The sequence below is a fragment of the Naumovozyma castellii genome, chromosome 4 (genome assembly GCF_000237345.1).
Source record: "Naumovozyma castellii chromosome 4, complete genome".
Taxonomy (NCBI): domain Eukaryota; kingdom Fungi; phylum Ascomycota; class Saccharomycetes; order Saccharomycetales; family Saccharomycetaceae; genus Naumovozyma; species Naumovozyma castellii.
Genome location: NC_016494.1, coordinates 766,423 through 787,904, shown reverse-complemented (window position 1 = coordinate 787,904; position 21,482 = coordinate 766,423). Strand labels below are relative to the sequence as shown.

The window sequence follows — 21,482 nt, the reverse complement described above, 5'->3', positions numbered from 1 at the left end:
AGCAGTTCTTTACCACCATTGAGGAGCCTTTTACTACATCAACCACCAACATTGTAGAACATGTTCGAAACTAATAACACAGAAACCTATTTTGGTCAATCAGATCTCAACAGAGTGTCATTCTTAAGACACGATGAAGACTTTATCAGGCAGACTTTGACTCATAAATCTACTGTTGTCATTCCATTCATAAAAGGTGAGGCACTACTCTCCGATAATGACTTGCTTACTGTAACGGTATCTGAAGATGCTGCTATGCGACATGTCATCGAAACCATGATCCCGTTATTGAATACTAAGGAATCAAGATTAGATGCCTCTGGTGTCAGTTTAACGTTCCTTGGCCTATTGGAATCAACTTCCACTGATTTTTTGACTTACAAGGATGAATATAAGGGAATTCCATACTATGGTATAAACTTTGTTGTCGATGAAAAAACTATAATTAAACCCAAGGATATTGCTACGTTCGAGAAATATTCTCAATTATTGAGAGGACCTTCATTATTTGAGCTAGCCAATGGAGCTGCAAGTCTCTATTCTCATGCTAAGATGTATTTGGATTGGTTGACCAAGTATAAATTCTGCCCTGGTTGTGGGTCCGTAATTTATCCTATTGATGCTGGTACAAAGTTACGCTGTTCCAACGAGGATATGAATGTTAAATGCGATGTTAGGGATCATAAGGTGAACAATATTTGCTTCCCAAGAACAGACCCTGTGGTAATCATTGCCATTGTCTCGAGAGACTTTAGTAAGGTTTGTATTGCTAGATCGAAGAGAAAGTATCATGATGTGGTGTTATATGGATTAGTTGCAGGTTTCATGGAATGTTCCGAGACTGTAGAACATGCTGCTGCTAGAGAGATATGGGAAGAGACTGGGATGAAATGTGATGAAGTATCTATGGTTTGCACGCAACCTTGGCCTCCCGTGAACTTGATGATCGGTTGCATTGGCTTTGTGGATTTCAATGGAGTGAATGAGAAGATTGATTTAGGCCATGATCCTGAATTAGCAGAAGCACAATGGGTGGATACTGAAGAATTGATGGAAGCCCATGCAAATTATAAGGGCGGTATGATCGTACCATTCAGAGACGGAAGCTACCTACCGGGGAATACTGCTGTGGCATACCAGTTAGTGGATTATGTTGCTGAGCAATATAAGAAGTTGCAAGGTAAATCACAGTGTAATTTATAGACTATCATATGACTATTTTGTAATTAAAGTAAAAACTTCGTTTTGAATAGTTCGTTTCTAAACAGAACAGAATATTGGTCAACATACCTATGGATGCAGAGCACCAGGTTGATCCCCATATCTGATCACCTACTTTGATAACTTTTGTATACTTTATTCAAATGTGAAAGATGGTTTTCAACGATGACGTCAGCAAATTGTCTATTATTTATTTCGCTCGAGGGTCCCCCACAGAAAACCCCGCAGAAGAGAAGGGTCCACACATTACGTATAAGGAAATGCTTTTCTTTTAAAGAATAAGTTTACTTTCTTCAACAGTACAGGACTGACAAATGGACCAGAGAGCATACTGAAAGCTCCACATTACAAAAGATTTAGCTCTATTTGATGAAGTTTGCCATCTGTCTTTTACTCACTATCTTTGCTGACGTTGAAGCAAGACTAATACCTAACAATGGGAGATCACCAGTATTTCGAATCGATTCTGCCATAGATGGAATTGATTCAGGTTGGCAAGTGGGGTCCACGATAGCAACTGACAAAGGCAATTTTATTTTCTTCTCATCTGCTGAGGAATTACCCAAGCTCATTCCCAATTATGCTGGTACGGATTCCATGCTAGTTAATACCGATACAGGCTTCGTTATCACAGATATAAAAAATTCAGAGACTGCTAATTCCCAGTCATGGAACCAATGGCAACTAGCTAAATCTGGGCACTGGTGGTCTCGATGGTACCCAATTTCCCCTTGTTTTCACACTGAGTCGGAGTCTGGTAGTAGTTCTATTGATTTGGATTGGTCATACAACTACCAATGGAGTCATACCACCGGAAAGGATTTGCCATGGGGGTTCGTTGTGGCGACCCTAGGTAACAACACTACTTATTTGTTGGAACGATCAGGTAAAGACACTTGTAATATTCCTGGGGGGTCCGTAGGACAGGTATGGTACAGGCAACATTTACTATGGGCAGACTATCAGAAACAGGATTGTACAATGAGCAAAATGAGTGGAACCACATGTAGTCCATGGAGCTCCTATATTAGGGTGAACGCACCATTGAAAGATGATGATTCCAATGGTTATCTTGTAAGATGCAATACGGGCAAACAGAATGTTCAATGTTGACTTTTTTTGGTGCTTAATTTATAAAATATACATACTATTATATATAGAGCTTAAGACATTAACCAACGCACCTACTTAGTGAGCCACCTTCACTATTTTATCTGCTTAGTATGTTCTTTCATCGACAGCACATTAAAACTTACCCGGAGATGGAATTTATGAGATTGAAATTCAAATGATAGTGAAACTTACTGAAATGTATCCATCGAGCTCGATTAAGAACAGGGACAGCATCCAAGCAAGGAGAAGAACTGCACTGGAACACAAGTATTCTGGTTCTTCAAACCTCTATAAAGCCAAGTAACCAAACCAAAGTGGGAAAATCAAGATATCTTTGAAATACTCCAAAAAAAAAATACTCCCTCACTCGCTGATCAGTAAATATGGACGTTGACTCAAGGGAAATTAAAGGTATTAAGCCTGATACAATGGAAAAGTTTCCAGATTCCGATAATGCTGGTTGGAGACATCTTTTATCCACGGCCAAAAATAATTTGGCTCAATCACAAAGCATAAATCCTGAAAGTAAAGCCAAGTATTTTCGTAGAGATGCTCATATCATCGAAGCTCCATTGGAATCATTATCGGAATTTAGAGTATGTAAGAAATGCGGGAAGCCGATTAAATTGACTGCATTAGTGGATCATTTGGAAAATAATTGTTCAATTTTAGATTCGAAGACCGCGACTACTTCCTCTGAAGCTACCACTTTAAGAGACGAAACTCCGGAAGTTAAATCTGAATCGACAAACCAGCAATTACCTGGACCAGGGAAAACTATAGACCACTTGAATTACACGGGGAAGAGACCACCACCTTCATCAGATACCACTCGTGATAACAATGATGATAATGACGATGATGAAGAAGATGATGACGACGATGATGACGATGACGACGATGATGACGACGATGACGACGACGATGACAGTCAAAGTCAAGGACCAGATTCAAAGAAATTTAAAAGCTCAACTGGGACCTCATCCTCCAAGACAAAGAAGGTCAAGAAACAACGGAAGATCAAACAAAGAAATCCAACAGACAAACATTTAATTGATTTTGATAAACAATGTGGTGTTCAATTACCAGAAGGTGGCTACTGTGCCAGATCTTTGACTTGTAAGTCACATTCAATGGGTGCAAAAAGAGCTGTTGAAGGAAGAACTCAAACTTTTGATTTCCTACTAGCGGAGTATCATAAGGAACATCAAACCAAGATTGGTGCTGCTGCCGAGAAGCGTGCCAAACAACAAGAATTACAGAAATTACAAAAGCAAATACAAAAGGAACAGAAGGAGCAAAAAAGATTATTACAGCAACAGAAGAGGCAAAAGAAATTGGCCAACAGTAAACAGAGAGAGACCAGCTCTGCAAGAGGGAGGGGTGGAGACAATAGAAATTCTTCTAGAGCTAATGATAAGAACCTTACTGATCCAACTTCAAATTTGACGCCAGAAGAAGAGACAACACAAGTATTGAACGGTGTTTCCAGATCTTTCCCTCTCCCATTGGAATCTACTGTCGTCTCATCAACTAGAGGTAGAACCAAGTATTTCAGAATGAGAGAAATGTTTGCTTCGTCTTTTTCTATCAAGCCCGGTTATACAACACCAGGATATGGATCAATACATTCTAGAGTTGGTTGCTTGGATCTGGATAGAACCACCGAATACAAATTCCGTATACGTACCCCTCAACCTATAAATCAAATAGCTGCTCACAATTTATCACCTCAACAATTACAAAAATTACAACAACAACGAATTCTACAAGCTCAAATGCTGGCTCAAAAGAAGCAACAGCAACAACAATTTCAGCAGCAGCTACAACAACAGCAGTTACAACAGCAGCAGCATCAACAGCAATCACAAGGTCAACCACAGATACGGGCTCAAGCCACTGTCTCATCTGATAATGGATATAACCAGAACGTCAACCCAACTAATACAATGAATAACACTGGAAATATGGCAACTGGCGACAAAGGTTTGACACCACAGGAGATTCAACTTCAACAGCAGAAACTACGACAACAACAAATACAACAACAGAAATTTGAAGATGCCGCCTTCCATTTGGCAAACGCAACAAAACTTATGGAAAGTTCATCTAATATAAATGGTTCTACTTCACCTGGTACTCCGGTAAATATTGGTAATTCACCACCAATGAACTCAAATCAACAGCAGGTGGGTAACATGGTTGGTGGTCGTGTCAACGTTGGAATAGGAAATTCTGTAAATGGATATGGAGGTCGGGTCAATTAAACTAAAAAATAATCAATTAGATATTCGTTAACTAAAGAGAATAATTTCTATCTATAATCTATAGACTTAAAACTTATTTTATAGTTCATGTTTTTAAATATATTGTAACGTTAAAGGTGGTGTTTAATCATTACTCTATGAAGAAATTTAAGGTGGAGTATGCAAATACCCAATAGATGAGTGACATATAATCTTTCATGAGAAGAGCGACTGTTGCCAACAAAATGTAAGGCCAGTTAGACCCTGGGAATAATTTAGTAAAAATGAATTGTAACATCAAATTGAAAAAAGGACCGATGACAGTTTCCCATGGATAAACCGTTCTCTTTCTCCATAACATTTTATCGATGATATCTTCCAAAGATCTGGTCATTGTTCTACGAGAAAAAATTCTAGAAACTCTACTAGGGCCACTATTTTCAAATTTTGATTTACCCCCTTCTTTGTATCTTTTACTTTCATCAATTACCTTTGCCCATACTTCCGGAATTGGTGCTCTTAACCAGCCAGTGGCAATGTTATCATTCTTACCAGGTATTAAAGTCTCCACTGTTTCCAATGGACCCCCGCTAGTGGTAGCCAATACAGGCTTTCCATGTTTCATAGCCTCCAATGGGACAATACCGAAATGCTCATTAGATGGTGTATACAGTAATAATTCTGTCTTGCTTAATAATAATTCCTTTAAAGATGTAGAAATTGAAGTCAAAAATATTACTTTACTATGTGTTGTATTGAAGAGATCCAAATCATTATTCTTTTCAAATTCTGGATAATTAATCGTGGAGTAAGATATTTTTAGACATTCAGCTTCTCTCTGTAGTTGCTTTAAGCATTGAACATTTTCACTCACACGTTCATCATAACCACCACATATGATCAGTTTAGCGTTATCGTTGCTGAATTCATTGGAAAGCGCAAAGGCCTTTAACGCAAGAACAATGTTTTTCTTCAGTTCATATCTATTAATACTCAAATAGAATTTATCATTAGGTGCCAATAAATGACCCAATAACTGTTTATCTCTTTGGTCGATTGGTGAAAAATCTAGATCTACACATGGATACACGACATCAGGTTCGTTTTGCAAAAGATTAAACGCACTGTAATACATTGATTTGGTAAAGTTAGAATTCACCACAACCATATCAGCCGCACTGATTGTGAATTGCTCAAGTAGATCAAAGGGAACACGATATAATTTCTTGATTATATTTGTTCTTGACGCTAATAATTGATCGGGGAAATGACAATAAAATAGAATATCAGCGGTTGTATACTTGTGTAAAAAGGGAACGCATGTTGACAATTGATCAACAATAAAGACATCGTGCTTCTTGGCCTCTTTAGTGAACAATAGCTTAAACGTCAAATAAAGTTGTCTTAAGTTGGCAAAAACAATGTAAAATTTACCACCTAATGTCGTTGGTAATTGATCACCAATGACCTGAAACTTTAGAGTACCATCTTTAATTTCTTCAAAACAATGGTTCTTATCACAATGGCTCGTATAAAAGATGACTTCATTACCTTGCTCTTGTAAACCTAAAGCGGCGTCCACCACTAATCTTTCAGCACCACCGATCCCCAGATCTGGATGAATAAATGCAATTGACAATTTCTTATTGGGTTCTGTAGCCATCGTGTTATAGTTTTTTTATCCTGGGCTATTAGTTAATAGTTCCCTTGGTTTGTCTTGTTTAACACCTGCCTTTTCTTCCATTCCATGGTGTCAATATCTTCTACGATTCGGCCTATTTAAAAAAAGGCTTATAACATTTACATTAACGTCACATAATAGTAAAACGTTTTAAATTTCTTTATTCATAACAACCCAGAGAAATAAAACTATCATTATTTTACATTTATATATTTACATGTTCGTTCTATTTTAATCAGGTCAATGACTTGTTCTTCCTGAGAATTAGTGGAATAGCTTTAGCCCATGACTTTGTTTTCTTATCAATAATCATAAAGACTCTCCCTCTCTGTTTCATCCTACCCGTTCTCCCAGCCCTATGCACTAAATCAATTGAGGTCTTCGGTACATCGTAGAGGATAACGTTCTTTATCCCCTGGAAGTTCAAACCTCTAGCCATCAAATCCGTAGTGACAAGAAGTTTTAAGATTTTATTTACAGATTTATTGTTTCCAGATATATGTTCATTCTCAATGGAACCAATAGTTATGTTTGAGTTTGGTATTTTCATCTCTGTCGGTTTGGTGTCATCTCCTTCCTCTGCTATTGGAGTCACACCTTTTAATAATTTTGGAGCAGACATAAAGCTTTCCAGTTTTTTTATTCTTTCATCTGGTTTATCGTCTCCTGTTAGGGCAATAGCATTATGTCCATATTGTTCATTTAATAATTCTACTACCTTAGAGACATGCTTCTTTTCATTAACAAAAATAATACTTCGTTTTTCATATCCAGGTTCAGTACCATCATTGGCAATGGCGTATAATATCTGTGCCAGTGCCTTCATTTTCGAGCCTTTGAATGGATTTAATGAAGCATTTATAATCTTGAAGTTTAATGCCTGCGGAAGTTTATGTAATCTTGGAGTAACGATGGGTGTCACGCTGGGAAACAAACGGGTTATAGTCTTGTTGAATTCATTAGGTATAGTAGCAGAACAAAACAACAAATGATTAGTGTTTGGCATTCTCTTTATAATTTCGTGTGTGTCTTCTACCCATGATCTGTCAAGTAAAGTATCAGCTTCATCTAGAACCACAAATTTAACCTGAGATAATATCTTATCTGGTCTACTAATCATTCTAATTTTAAATAAAGAAAGTAGTTTTGCTGGGGTTGTGACCAATATATCAATTCTATCTTTTAGTTTAGCAAGAAATTCTTCATGAGAAGTACCACTTGACCATTTATATGTGTGTAGATTTAGAGATTGTTCCGTTTGCAATATTGTATCATAAACCTGTTGAACTAGCTCATGTGTGGGTACCAGTATAACCGATCTTATGATTGACCTATCCTTTAGCTTTTCCCAAACATCTGGAGTTTCTATTTCTACCCTTTTCAGATAATCTAGTAAAGGAATTAAATAAGCCATTGTCTTTCCTGAACCTGTCTCTGCAGCAATGGCATGCAATTGCAACTTGGGTTCCATCAATTTCTTGGCCAGCTTTCTTATTGCAAGAATTTGAACTGGTGACGGTTTGATATCATCTTTGGTCATTGCAGTCTTTCCTGGTTCAGAACTCTTAAATGAGGATTCATTGGCAATGATCGATCTTATTGAATCTCTCACTATGGGTAAAATCTTTAAGGCATCAAAATTATCAATCTTTTCGATTATAGAAATGTCCTTCTGTATATCCGTTTCAGACACCTCTTTCAACCCTCCAAACTCCCCATACTTAAAGGATTTAGGCTCGTCACTATTCTTGGAAGATGCAGAATTAGTTCTTTTGTTTTTATGATTGATCTTACCTGTTCTTAGAACACGTGTCTTCAATGCAGTGGAGGGAGCTACAGTTCTAGCTAATTTCATTGATTTCTTCCCAGAAGAAGCGTAAGATGAGGCATTCTTCTTGGGATATCTAAGCTTTTTAGGCCTGGGTCCACTAGAATAACCCCTCGTGGCACAAAGACAGAAACCCATCGAGGACCGTATACTACGTCCTATCAACATCATGGTAGTATTCAATCCTTAATTCTATTTCCTTTCTAATGTTCCTCTATCTTCTTTGTTCAGTTGAATGGATCTCGCATTTCAACTACGGCTATTTCTTTATGGGAATAGAAACTCTACCAAAAATGAAAGAGATGAATATACCATGAAACCTCTATCTTTATACAAATGTAGAAGGTATTTGAGTGATTATCTTAGTGACACTACTCGTCTAAGAAAACGTCGAGTAGGTATACTCCTTGGATATGTCGGTACAGGTTATTATGGGATGCAATACAATACTCCCATGTTTCCAACCATTGAATCCACATTATTCGACACTTTGGTATCAGTGGGATGCATCTCGAAGGATAATTCAGTTGATTTTCACAAGAATGGGTTTATGAGAGCATGTAGAACAGATAAGGGTGTTCATGCCATGGTAAATGTGATTTCTGTCAAGATGAGTAAATATGATGAACCTCATATAAAGGATATGATCAATAAGTTATTAGTCCCTAAGGGGATAAGAGTGTGGGATATAAAAATGGTTAATAAGCGTTTTAATTGTAGAAGAGCTGTGAGTTCACGTTGGTATGAATATTTATTACCAACTTATGTCCTCAAGGAACCAAGAAAGGATGTTCTGATGAATGAAGGAGTAACATCGATCGACTTGGTATATTACAATGAGGATTGTTATAGTGTACCTGATCTTAGGATTGGTAAGCTGGAGTCGGTACTAAACCACTATTTGGGAACGAAAAGATTTCACAATTTTACAACTGGGAAAGAAACAATGGATTCATCTTGTATGAGGTATGTCAAAAACATCACAATTAGTCCACCCTTCAGGAAGGATGATAATAAGACCGAATGGGTTTCACTTAAGATACAGGGGCAATCGTTTATGCTACATCAAATACGAAAAATGATATGGCTTGCCACTTTGATCGCTCGATCAAACTTGCAAATTGAATATGTGGACAAGTTCTTGCAAGATTCCAGGATATATATACCGAATGCACCTGCCACTGGACTCCTATTAAATTATCCTGAATTTGCTGCCTACAATGAAAAGCTGAAAAGACTGGGGTATGAAACCATAGAGACGAACAAATACAGGAAAGAATTACAGGAATTTAAGGATAAGTTCATATACAAAAGAATTTTTCAACAGGAGACAGAGACACCATATCCTTTTATTTTGTTTGCCAAATCACAGGAGGAATGGTTACAAACTATTACGCATACAAAAGTATAAAATAGAAATGATGATGTCTCAAAAAAACTGGAACTTTGTGAATTTACATTCTAATTCTAATTGTGCAAGTTATATTATTCCAGATTTATATGTACATTTATTGGATAAAAAGGTTGTTCAAAGTAGAATTTGTATTGTTCCAAGCCCATTGAACTTGTGAATCTATTGGAAATCATCGAAAAGATTCAAAAAAGACCATGGTAAATTTATGACAATATAGCGAAGAACAATCGATAATGTTGTTACTGAATAATGTTGTTGTTGAGTAATGATTTAATTTTAAGACACTGCTTAAACCACAAACAGTAAAGAGTAGAAACACACTTGGCCCTTTTATTCCCCATTGAATCTGTCATAATTCGCTTTCGTGTCACTAACTCTAATCTCTGGGAAACAAAAGAAGACCGATCTTAAATCCTCCATTTTCTTTATAGTGGAGTTTGGAATGTTTTTTAACATACCTGGGAATTGACTTGAATTCCTAAAGGCTAGCTTGTTGATAATTGTCTCAGATACTAAGAGAAACCTCGGCGATTGAGGCGAATACTCTATTAAGAACGTTGATTGAATACAATTTTTAGTTGGTAGGCTAAGCAAATATACATTGAACTCTGTTACCGACATATAAGTTGGTTAGACTATATAAAATTTCCTTGTACTATATAGTTTAGTTTAGCTGTAATGTTATCTTATTGTTCATACAAGAAAATATGCTGGTAACGAAGCGAGATCCGATATAACAAATTCAAGGAAAGATCATCAAGTAAGTGAATAGGAACATCCAGTTGAGGACACATCAACAAAATAGAAGGATTCACAGCTTCAATGGTATCACAACTCTCCATTCAAATAAGGAGGCTTTCCATTCAATCAATGGTCAGAGCCACCGCTCCTTCAAAGGGTCAGACGCAAGGGTTCGCAAGGAAACAACAGTCGTCTTCAGGTAATAAAAAATCCTCCAGGAAGAAAATAGGCAGGGATACATTGTACAAGAATTGGGAAAACACTGTACATACTGCTAAATTGAATAAGAGTGCCGTCTCAGTGAGTCTTCCGACATTTCGTCCCACTGCTGCGGAACCATGTTTAGTAAACGCCTTTTCGAATGATCAATATAAGAGTTTATTTCACATGGGTACCTTTAAAAAGGGGCAATTCAACGAATTGTTTCCCAAACCAGTGGCTTTGGTAAGAGAGAGTTCCACTTTAAAGTTCTTCAAACTTTTGAAAGAATCCAAGGATAGGAAGTATATATTGACAGGCGAACCAGGGGTGGGGAAAACGGTTTTATTGACACAAATACAAGCGCTTGCTGTGGATTCAAAATATTTATCCCTACACATCTCATACCCAGACTTGTTCTTAAATGGTACAAACAATTTCTTTTATGATGATGCCTCTAAATTGTACATTCAACCAATGTATCTTAAGAAATTATTAAGAAAAATACGTAAATCCAATTCTGAGCAAATATTAAAATCTATCCCATTAAAAAATGATTATAAATTAGCTAATGCAAACCCTGAAGATTCATCCATGAAACCTTTCATTCAATTAACGGCCAAGAAAAATACATTATGGGATCTATTAGCGGCAAAGATACAACCTCGTCATAGAGGCAACCAATTCGAAGGAGTTATTAACGAAATGGCTTTACAAAAGGCTACGCCAGTGTATTTCACTGTGGACAACTTTTCAAAAATATTGACTGATGCCTTCTCCGCATATAAGAACGTTAATAACAAACCAATCTATTCATTAGATCTGCAAATGGGGAAAATAATAATGAATATAGTTAGTGGTAATACCACTTTTGCAAATCCAGAGAGTGCTGTCGTATTGTCTATTTCCGGTGTGGATAGAACAAATAGAACTTTACCGGTTGCTTTAGATAAAGTGAAGGAGGATCCATATGTATCAAGACACTATTATGAACCAAAATTCGTGGAACTCATGCGCAAGGGAAATGTGAAAGAATTTGAAGTAACTAAATTGGATAAAGATGAAGTGAAACAATTATTACAATTCTATATACAATCTGGCATTGTGTTAGATAAAGACACGAGTATTGATTTGAACACTTTGGTGAATGAAAAATACTTCCTAAGCGGAAATGGGAATCCAAGAGAGTTAATAAAGAGTTTGGTACTACAACATAGATAATGTAATTACTTGTAAATAATCATATCATATTATCGTGTATAAAATTAATAATACATACTTAACAAGATTCCTCCCAACTAATCAGACCAATCATCTCCATCATCAACATATTTGGGTTCTTCAATATTGTGACTTGGTACAGAATTGTTTACACGGTGAGTTGGTTTCGAATTTACAGGGGCATTAAGATTTCGGTTCCCACTATTTCTTTGATCCCATGATTCCTTTATCTTTGGTACCACTTCCTCTAAATCTTCTAAGGAAACACAATCATTTATACTTTCAAGAACTTTCTGTACTACAGAAGTGTGATTCCCATTTAATTTATCGTCTCTAAATCTTAACATACTCCATGTTCCTGTCTCTTGATCTTTAGTACATTCCACAATTCTCCCATTCAACGGTTGCTCCAACGATTTCAATTCTTGCCACTGTTCATCTGATATCGATAATTCTGCAAATTTTTTGTAAGTCCTCTCTAATAAATCAAATTCCTTCTTATCAAAAGGTTGATCAAAATTTTCTAATCTAGTATTTATATCCGCACCACCTAACCAAACGTAAAGGTTAAATGTAGGTTTCACGTCATAATTATAATACCATCTATTAGGATCCTTCTTTGGCAACGAAGGGTCCTCCACCATGGGGATTTCTAAGATTAATTTGAAATCCACTGAATTCTCTTGTTCAGGTTTCCATTTTAATAAATACGAATCTTTACCACCAATGTTATAAGGCATCTTTACAGGTGTGAAAATCAACCCATCTGACAAATGAGGTAATTTATCTAAACTGTTAGCCACTTTCACAAGGGCATAACTGAAATCCATATGCTTCATGGAAATCTTGAAGGGGAAAGTATTACAATGATTGGGGTATATGGACCTCAAATCATAATAAGGTTTGAAAAAATCTTTCCCCAAATGAGCTAGACGAGAACTGGTAGGTGATTGCATCAATGATCTCCCATTAATGGCCAAACAATCAAACATCAAATATCTTAATTCTTTCAATTTGGTCATGGGGTTGGTCTGAATAACTAGTTCACCATCCAATAAAGTACCATCTTGTAACGTCTCTAACAACTCTTCCTTCTTCTTTTGAGGCAACTTCGGGAATTTGAATCCATTGACTAAATAATAATTGTTCTCTCTATCAATCATGAACGAACCTTGTTCACCTGTAATTGGATTAATCAGGATAAACATTAACACACGCAACCCATCAGTTTTCTCACAAACGTAATAATCTTGACTCATTAGTTTCTCCTCTATATCTGAATGTTGAAACGATACAGGTTGTGAACCAGGAAACGTCTTCGATGGTTTAGGTGAGTTCAGAAGTTTACAAAGCATCATCTTCAAATCCTGAGTTACATTACCAGGTTGGATAATACCTGGAATTTCAGGTGATAGTCTTGCCTCCATTATGCTGATACAGTTTCTTTCTTTCTCCTTGCAGAATTCTGCTCGTTACTTGATGTTACTTGACTAACCGAATATTTTTCAAATGTCAATTAACCAGTTTTTCCAGTACGTAAGATTTGTTTAATACAGACAAACGTTTCTCATTATATCACAACAACTATAGTAAGTAAAAGGTATTACTTAAAAGTACAATCGCACCATGCCTAGTAGGAGATCCACAGCTAGAGATGTTAATTATGCCGAGCACCATGAAGAGGAGCAAGAACAAAACCTGGATACCGATTCAACGGAACAAATAGTAAAGAGAAGACACTTGAATGAATCTCCACAAAATTCTAATAAAGATACCAACAATTCTACTTCTACTTCTTCGAAATTAAAAATGAAGAATCTGTCCACAATATCATCAAATGGCTCGAGTCAACAAAAATTCAAATACCAAAAATTCCTAACTGACAAATCTCAAAAATGGAACCTCATCCCGTTATTACCCCCATCATTTAGGAAGGATAGTCGGTTTTCTAACATTTTAGAGTTGGATGATGCACTAATTGACTTGTCCACTCATACTTTATACAATCCGGAAACTGTACTATTAGAAGTCAATGAATCAATATACATGGTCTCAGAGCCTCCCGGGGAACCATATTACATTGGTAGGGTTGTAGATTTCGTAGTAAAACCAGAGTTCAAAACTATGATAACAAAGGCCAAATCAATGACAAGCATATTTCCTGCAAAATATTTCAATGTGCGAATGAATTGGTATTATAGACCCAGAGACATTCAAGAACGAGTCCCGACTTATTTTGACACAAGATTAGTATATGCATCGTTACACCAAGATATCTGTCCCATTGGATCATACAGAGGGAAATGTACTGTGGTCCATAAAGATGAATGGAAGAAAACTCTACCCAAGGAAAGTGAATTAATTGTGAGACCCAACGTCTTCTATTTCGATCAATTATTTGATAGATACACTCTGTCATATTATACAGCTTATAGCACTGATTTAATGCTACATAATTGGGATAGTACCTCTTCCTACCTATATGCGCTGAATAAAAAGGTTAATTTTGTTTATGCAGAGACGAAGTACCCATTGGAAAACATAGTGAAAAAATACATCTTGGAAGCTGAGCCAGAAAAAGAAAAATCACCAACAGATATCAAGGAAGAAAATGATTGGGACGAAAGGTGTCAGCTTTGTAGGGAATGGTGTCAGTTAACCCAATGTTTGAAATGTGATGAGTGCGCAGCGTCAGTGCATTTATATTGTCTAGACCCACCTTTGGAGAGGAAACCTAACAAAGACGTGGTGTGGGTTTGTTTTAACTGTTTAAAGAAACAAGAGGGTACTCCCGAAGCACTCAAAAATTTAAAAGAGGAACAGGAACTTGACCAAAAATTTATTCAAGATACAAAGTTAAAAGTTAACCAGGTAGCTATGGATGCCATACATTCAGGTATTGACCACAATAAAGATAACTGTTGGTTTCAATATCTAGGCCAGCATATGGTCTCCCGTATGGAGGATGTTTTAGATGAATCATTATTTTTGCCCTATCCGTTTAAATGTTCTAGAGTTGGGGTTAAATATCAATGGTCAGAATCATTAGTACCATGGAAAATAAAACCTTATAATTCAGAAAATGAGTTGGAAAGAGGTACAGAAAATACAGCCACTTTACTATGGAAATTTGATCCTTCTAGGATATCCCTGTTAGAATTAGAATCTTACTTTCAGAGGTGTAAAGAAGCAATCCCTAAAAACTTATCAATAGAGCCAGAAAGTTGCAACTTTCTAGATTATGTGATACAAATATTGGTGACAAATGAATATGATACAGAAACATCTTTCAAAGCTGTTGAAGCGAACGCCACAAGAGAATTATTAGAGGAGCCAACATTTACGTCAGCAGAAATGCAGAGGTTTGAAAGTGCTGTTAGGAAATATGGTAGCCAATTGAGGCCAGTGTGGAAGGAAGTTGAAACACAACCTATGTCTATGATTGTTCGTTTCTACTACAATTGGAAGAAAACAACAAGGGGGTTGCAAGTACGTGGAAAATCACATAAGAAAATTCAATCCTCTAAACGTATTCAGAAGAAGCATGAACATGGGATGACAAAAATAGACCATCTTCCCGAAGAGCTCGAGCACATCAATAAACCTGCCCCCCAGCATACTACAGAGCCAGAATATAAATATATTGATGACTCCTCATTTGAGACGGAGAGACTATCTCTTTCAGGTACTATTTTTAAATGTCTATTTTGTGAAACAAATTATTCTCCAATGTGGTATAAAGTTACCGGTGGAACGGATGATGAACATATCAAGACTAGACTTCAAACAGGTGTAAATGAGAAAACTGAAACATCTGAAAAAGACCCATCATCAAAGAAAGATGATTCCCCCTTGGGAGCACTTTGTATTAGATGTGCAAGACTTTGGAGAAGATATGCCATTAAATGGCAGCCTCCCTTAGATATTTTAAAGAAGCTCGCGGGAACCAGTATGTCAACATTTCATTCAAATATTGGAGCGGTCTTGGAAGAGTCAAACATTAATGCCTTTTTTTCTTCTCCAAAATTGGCACATATGAAAGGATTAGAATGGGAACTAGTTCAAGATTCAGAATTAATTACAAGACAAAGATTGAAGATAATGCAAGATCCAAAGGAGATTCAAAAGAGGAGAAGATATGCCACTAGATTTCATACATTGCTCTATAGAATGGTTGAAAGACCGTATGATAAAAATGCATATTTGCCAGAAACAATGAAGATCGACCTAGAAGATTATTTGAAAAAAGTGGCAGCTGAGACTCCATCTGCGGAAAACAGTTCACCTCCTCCAAAAAGAGCTATTTCCGAGTCGAATACAAAAAAAAGTAAAGAATCTATTTTCACTCAACCTAAGAATAAGAAAACTGATCAAAAGACTAAAAAGAAGGACCAGTCAAAAGATGTCAAAAAATCAGGTCAGGAGACTATGGGTAATGCCGAAAATAATTTGAAGATAAAACTATATATAAAAAATATACCGGTAGGAGATATCTCGGTAGATCAAGGCTTTCAGTTCATTCAATTAGATAATGAAATCCTCAAACTTTTTAACCTGAAAAAGAAAAAGAATAAAGTTGCATCCAATAAAACAGAACAAATTGCGGAACCCAAACAAATCGAGTTTAATACATCTACCACTCAGGCCAAACATACTCTACGATACCATTCAGATATATTAAGTAACGAGAACGACACAAGCAGTGAGTTAAGACTTTACGAGAGAGAAGCTCAATTCACTCAGAATAATACGATATTACCAAAACCTGAACGCTCAGAACTGGAAAAGTTAATAAACCACGAGAAGAGTGCTCATAAACAGCCAAACACTAATCACGAGAGGGGATTTTGCTGCGTATGTAAAGAACAATTATCAAGAGCTGTTGCATTAACATGCCGAAATTGCGGCCTTACTGTTCACCCAACTTGCTACGGTGTTTCATCAAGTATAACTGAGGACAAAAAAATATTCTCCAAAAAATCAAGTAAATGGATTTGCGACCCTTGCTCTAATGACCTTAATCCACTGGTTTCAACCAACTATCAATGCACCTTATGTTTTGCCAAAGAATCTGATTATAATGCGTCAAAAAATGGGGAGTCGCAAGCCTGTCCTGATGCATTAAAGTGTACTTCAACAGGAAAATGGTGCCATGTTGTCTGTGCTCTTTTAAACGACAACGTCAAGGTGGGTGATTCGTCTCAACTGCAACCGATTAGAAATTGTGAGAGAGTACTTTTTTTAAATCGATTGAATTCTTGCGACATCTGTGAACGGACTGGGGGAGGCCTTGCTCGATGTGATCTTTGCCTTAAATCATTTCATGCAACATGTGCACAAGACGTCAAAGGATATAGCGTTCTGTTCAAAAAAGCAAATGTTAATGAAGACTATATGGGTCGATATATCTTAAATGCTGAAGAAAACGAGCGGTATGTTCTAAAACCGATTATTATATGCAGAGATCACGCACCTGATTCATTGCCTGAAAAAAATTATTTCCCACTGAGCTATCATATGGGTAATCAATTTATGATGGAATTGTACTGGAATGCTTTTAAGGAAGACACCTCTTTAAGCGATGTTGCGTCTCGTTATGAGGAAGAAAAACTCCTTCAAAGGCAACCAGACGCTATGCTAGTCAACTGCAAAGAAGATGGTTTATCTTGTGATAATGTTGCAGATATCCAAGATACCCGTATTTGCATGAATTGCGGGACGGATACTAGCATATTTTGGTATGAAGGGAATGTTTGTCATTTCTGTTCATGCCTCAAGGCTCAGCTCGAGGATGATACCAATTCTGCTGAATATAAAATTCCCGTGATTGTTCCAATCCCAAATGATGTCAAACTTTCGTTATTAGAAAATGTCGCCAAAGAATCGACAAAGACCATATAATTTGGCTTATGAGATGAAAAGATCTAGTGTTTTTGTTTTCATCCTGAGAATTATCCTCATTGTACTTATGTAATTGATTGAAAAATGCCCCGTCTTGAAGAGCTTAATAATATAAAATGAAATATTACAGCATTTGTATATTTAATACACAAAGTTCTATATGTATATATGCAAGGTTAATAACGTTAAGGTAAATTTATTGTCCTGAAGTGGAAAGTGATGGGCTCGATGTTCTTGAGGTTTCATTAAGAATTTCCGTTAATTTTTCATCAGTTGTTTCGATGATATTATTGGAGCCTTTCTTATTTGATGCATTTTTTCGCAATGGAGTCCCCCATGCTTTCTTCGCCAATTGGTTCTCCCACTTCATTGTAGCCTCCATGTTATGGTAATGTCTATAATTAAGTAAATCAGTCAAAATCTCAGCCTGTTTCTTTAACTTATTTGCTCTAGATAATCTAGCTCTCTTCTTCTCTGAACGTGCCAATATTCTAGCACCAAGCGACTGGGAATTTATGATATTTTGTTTCTCTTCTAGCAAAGCATCTCTTTGTGATTCCAAATCGGCAATGGCATTTATATTTTTTCTTGTCTTAGATAAATCATCAAGTTTCATAATGTCGTCTGCTATGGTTTCCAAGTCATTTTCAATTTGCTCTAACTTAGAATCTTCAAGTTCCTCGTTCTTTATATTCTCCTGTTCTGCAGTTGATGTAGCTTCTATATTTGATATCTTATCTAAACCTAATTCTGAGACAGTTAGTTCATTCTCACTCAAATCTTTCATCAACTTTAGCTCCTCATCGTGGCTATCGTTCAGAGCAAGTGCACTGTTTCTGATGTTTATTGATGCCTCGAGATAATGTGCAATTGGCTTCAGTTGGCGTAATAAATCATGTTCCCTCCTCCCCCATGTCTCAAACCAATTAATTATATTATTTAGATCATCCACATCTTCCACTGAATACCATTGGTGTTCATCAAGCAAGAGGCATTCTGGTGTTTCATCAATTATTTTTCGTTGGATTGGTGAAAGTTCAACTGACGAGTTTATTAAACCATCCGAAGTGACCAATATAATTTCTTGGTCATTTTCCATCGTACAATAGTTACCATCTTCAGTCCTGTACAGTTTGAAGATTTCTTTTGTTGCAATTACTCTATTTTTCTCAGATGATAGTTTTTTCCAGGAGTTCAATTCTTCATCTGTAATTTTTAAGAAAAATTTAGCGGCTGATTCTGTCGGTCCCTGAATCCATAATCTTCCCGTATGGTACGAACTCTTGTGTTCTGGATCGAATTCCTCTACTGGGACACCTGACAAATCCAACCAAAAATATCTATTACCATATCGATCGGTACCAATATGTTTTGATCTCTGTAAATCATTCTCCATCAGTCTCTTGTCTAAAATGAGCTTATCATTCTGTAGAATATCTACTTTCTTTTTTTGCTCCTGTAAATTTGGATCCTCTTCACTCATTGACTCGAGAATATTTTGTTCTGCTTTAAGGTCTCTTGAGACACGGAACCTTTCACTCCTAATGAGGGTACATAAATCCATGGAGTCATCAACAGCATTTTTGATATCAATGGCGGAATTTGAGGCTAAATCAACAAGAATCCATAGTGCTTCTAATTTATCTTGAAGGCTTAATTTTCTACAAAAATTTCTCCATAATTGCTTTTGTAGTTGAGTAGATGATACATCATTTGGAATTATTTTCGAGCTAAATGATTTGATGAATGAACCATATTTAGGTATCCTGGAGCTATCTTGAAGAATACCTAGAAGAATTATTAACCAGTATCCGTTATTGAATTGTCGTTTCATTAATCTTTCCACCCAATTAACATTTCTATAATTTAAAACTTTTTCTAAGAGAGAGTTTTCTTCTTCTTCTTCTTCATTTTCATCATTCTCATCAGTTAACCAATCATCTATTATCACGCACGTAGATTCTCCGTCTTCATCAACGAATAAACGAATCAAGCTGACAAAACATTCGATAATTAAAGCGGATCCATTGTTATTGAAATCATCTAGTACATCATCACTAGCAGGGTCATCTTTCTGGATTATGTATGATATATCCTCTGATTCACGTGAACGTATCATATCTCTCATTTTTGGATTTCTTTGCCAATCATCTTCTGTTGAGATGGCATTATCACCTTTTGAATCAGATTCATGAGATTTCAATGAAACTTTAACGATTTCACCTTTCAATTCGTACGGATCAGTACATTTTAACGACGTTATAAATTCATCGAGATTGAAATATGAGATGTAAAGTTTGTTATTAAAATTATTAATAAATTGGTAAACTTGTAAAACTTTTTGGAAATCATAAAATCTTTTAAACTTGGAATTGACCCCATTATTCACTTCATGAAGTGTCACCGGAAGACATTCTAAATTTTTGTTGTAATAAGTGAGATTCTGTAAAAATGATGGAGGTGGTCCCTGGTAGGGGAGAAGTAAATCATCCATGATACTTGTAATGGATACTGGTGTTGGTTGGTGTGTGGTAGATGCTGTTCCCGTCGGACTTTCCTCCTTCTTAAAGGTATTTGTTTCTTTCGTTGTATTACCAGATTGGTCGTCAAGAGCAGATTCTTCCTCTTTGACTTTATTTTTCCGTCTTCTTTTGGGTTTTGGTGCCTGAGTTTCATTATCCATTTCAATATCAGTTTCATCCAAATTGTCATCTCTTTTTTTATTCTTGTCCTTTTTAGATTTCACATTTTCCACCATGTTACTGCCTGCATTTGATATTGCTGCATCATCAGTTGCTGATGTGGATTTCGTTGAGATGGTATCAGGTGGGACTAGAATTTGTAGTGGGACTTCATCTTCTTTATACTTTAACATATCGGCGGGCCAATCCATAGTTAGTCCATACATTTGTAAATATTCTCTCTTAACACACCAAGGTGATCCCATCTTTGTAGATGCTCTTTGTAAAGTAATCTTAAAGAAGCATTTGATTAAATGTTTAGTAAAAGTGGAACGATCTCTATATATCTGATCTTGGTCAGCGACAAAAGATTTATTATTAGATGAACTTTCTGCATCATCTTCCACTAACATATATTTAGCATGACCCGGTACCAAGACTTCCTGTGTTACTGGATCAATGGTTGGATTAAATTGTACCTTTTCTTTAATGATGTATGGTTTTTGAGCTAAATGATGAGATTGTGAGGTTGCATTGTTCGGTGTCGTTGTATTTGAACCTGGTGGTCCCGGTTCTATCAGATATTCAATAGGTGGTTGTGGCGTTCCATTTTGAGAATTTGATGTTGAATTTCCATTTGAAGTTGTTGAATTTTGCGTTGTTTCCTTATTTCTTCTTAAGAATACGATTTCTCCAGGGAAGAAATCATTTTTAAATTTGGCGTACACTTTTTCCACTAGAGCATCTAATCTTCTAATTCCATTAAAATGTAAGAATCTGGCAATAGGTTCTCGTAATTTCAATGGGAATTTTTCCTCCACTAATTTAAATTGAGATTCTTCACTGTCCAATGCTTCAAAGAAAGTTAGGCATGATGTCCCAGTAATCTCACATGTGAAGTGATGTCTCGTATAAAAATCTAATCTTTGCACATATTCTTCGTAATTGGGGAACCATTCACCGGTTTCATCTATGTGCCACACATACATGTTTAGATCTGACGGTAATGGTTTGGGTGGTGGCAATATGATGGGTTTCCTCTTGTATAAAACCATTACTTAAAGTTGAGGTTTTTCTTTCGGTTGCTGTTGGTATTGAATAATAAAGGTTTATTAGTATCGGAGTATGACGTATAATGGAGTATATAGAGATGAGTGAGATCTTGGTTTGTAATGGGAGGCAGATACGCAATGATTCAATTGATACTCGCTAGATGGGTGAACAAGGGAAGTGGGAC

General features: G+C 36.3%; 10 protein-coding genes across 10 annotated transcripts; 6 read left to right on the top strand and 4 right to left on the bottom strand.

Annotated features, from left to right (window-relative positions):
* Window positions 1-60: 60 nt before the first annotated feature.
* Window positions 61-1,203, top strand: NPY1 (NAD(+) diphosphatase; the record flags this gene model as incomplete). The annotated part of the gene is made up of 1 exon (XM_003676311.1): window positions 61-1,203. One exon carries the CDS (start codon window positions 61-63, stop codon window positions 1,201-1,203), a length of 1,143 nt encoding a protein of 380 aa, XP_003676359.1.
* A 387-nt stretch (window positions 1,204-1,590) lies between these two features.
* NCAS0D04160 (uncharacterized protein) lies at window positions 1,591-2,334 on the top strand (the record flags this gene model as incomplete). Its single annotated transcript, XM_003676310.1, has 1 exon — window positions 1,591-2,334. The coding sequence occupies one exon, from the start codon at window positions 1,591-1,593 to the stop codon at window positions 2,332-2,334; it is 744 nt and encodes a 247-aa protein (XP_003676358.1).
* Window positions 2,335-2,717: 383 nt separating this feature from the next.
* Window positions 2,718-4,601, top strand: SGF73 (deubiquitination module subunit SGF73; the record flags this gene model as incomplete). Its single annotated transcript, XM_003676309.1, has 1 exon — window positions 2,718-4,601. The coding sequence occupies one exon, from the start codon at window positions 2,718-2,720 to the stop codon at window positions 4,599-4,601; it is 1,884 nt and encodes a 627-aa protein (XP_003676357.1).
* A 130-nt stretch (window positions 4,602-4,731) lies between these two features.
* On the bottom strand, window positions 4,732-6,243 carry ALG2 (GDP-Man:Man(1)GlcNAc(2)-PP-dolichol alpha-1,3-mannosyltransferase; the record flags this gene model as incomplete). The annotated part of the gene is made up of 1 exon (XM_003676308.1): window positions 4,732-6,243. The coding sequence occupies one exon, from the start codon at window positions 6,241-6,243 to the stop codon at window positions 4,732-4,734; it is 1,512 nt and encodes a 503-aa protein (XP_003676356.1).
* Window positions 6,244-6,496: 253 nt separating this feature from the next.
* On the bottom strand, window positions 6,497-8,260 carry MRH4 (ATP-dependent RNA helicase; the record flags this gene model as incomplete). The annotated part of the gene is made up of 1 exon (XM_003676307.1): window positions 6,497-8,260. The coding sequence occupies one exon, from the start codon at window positions 8,258-8,260 to the stop codon at window positions 6,497-6,499; it is 1,764 nt and encodes a 587-aa protein (XP_003676355.1).
* Window positions 8,261-8,324: 64 nt separating this feature from the next.
* PUS2 (pseudouridine synthase PUS2) lies at window positions 8,325-9,500 on the top strand (the record flags this gene model as incomplete). Its single annotated transcript, XM_003676306.1, has 1 exon — window positions 8,325-9,500. The coding sequence occupies one exon, from the start codon at window positions 8,325-8,327 to the stop codon at window positions 9,498-9,500; it is 1,176 nt and encodes a 391-aa protein (XP_003676354.1).
* An 825-nt stretch (window positions 9,501-10,325) lies between these two features.
* Window positions 10,326-11,663, top strand: RSM23 (mitochondrial 37S ribosomal protein mS29; the record flags this gene model as incomplete). The annotated part of the gene is made up of 1 exon (XM_003676305.1): window positions 10,326-11,663. The coding sequence occupies one exon, from the start codon at window positions 10,326-10,328 to the stop codon at window positions 11,661-11,663; it is 1,338 nt and encodes a 445-aa protein (XP_003676353.1).
* A 77-nt stretch (window positions 11,664-11,740) lies between these two features.
* On the bottom strand, window positions 11,741-13,090 carry CEG1 (mRNA guanylyltransferase; the record flags this gene model as incomplete). The annotated part of the gene is made up of 1 exon (XM_003676304.1): window positions 11,741-13,090. One exon carries the CDS (start codon window positions 13,088-13,090, stop codon window positions 11,741-11,743), a length of 1,350 nt encoding a protein of 449 aa, XP_003676352.1.
* A 199-nt stretch (window positions 13,091-13,289) lies between these two features.
* SNT2 (DNA-binding E3 ubiquitin-protein ligase SNT2) lies at window positions 13,290-17,564 on the top strand (the record flags this gene model as incomplete). The annotated part of the gene is made up of 1 exon (XM_003676303.1): window positions 13,290-17,564. One exon carries the CDS (start codon window positions 13,290-13,292, stop codon window positions 17,562-17,564), a length of 4,275 nt encoding a protein of 1,424 aa, XP_003676351.1.
* Window positions 17,565-17,760: 196 nt separating this feature from the next.
* On the bottom strand, window positions 17,761-21,300 carry ITC1 (Itc1p; the record flags this gene model as incomplete). The annotated part of the gene is made up of 1 exon (XM_003676302.1): window positions 17,761-21,300. The coding sequence occupies one exon, from the start codon at window positions 21,298-21,300 to the stop codon at window positions 17,761-17,763; it is 3,540 nt and encodes a 1,179-aa protein (XP_003676350.1).
* Between the last annotated feature and the right edge of the window lie 182 nt (window positions 21,301-21,482).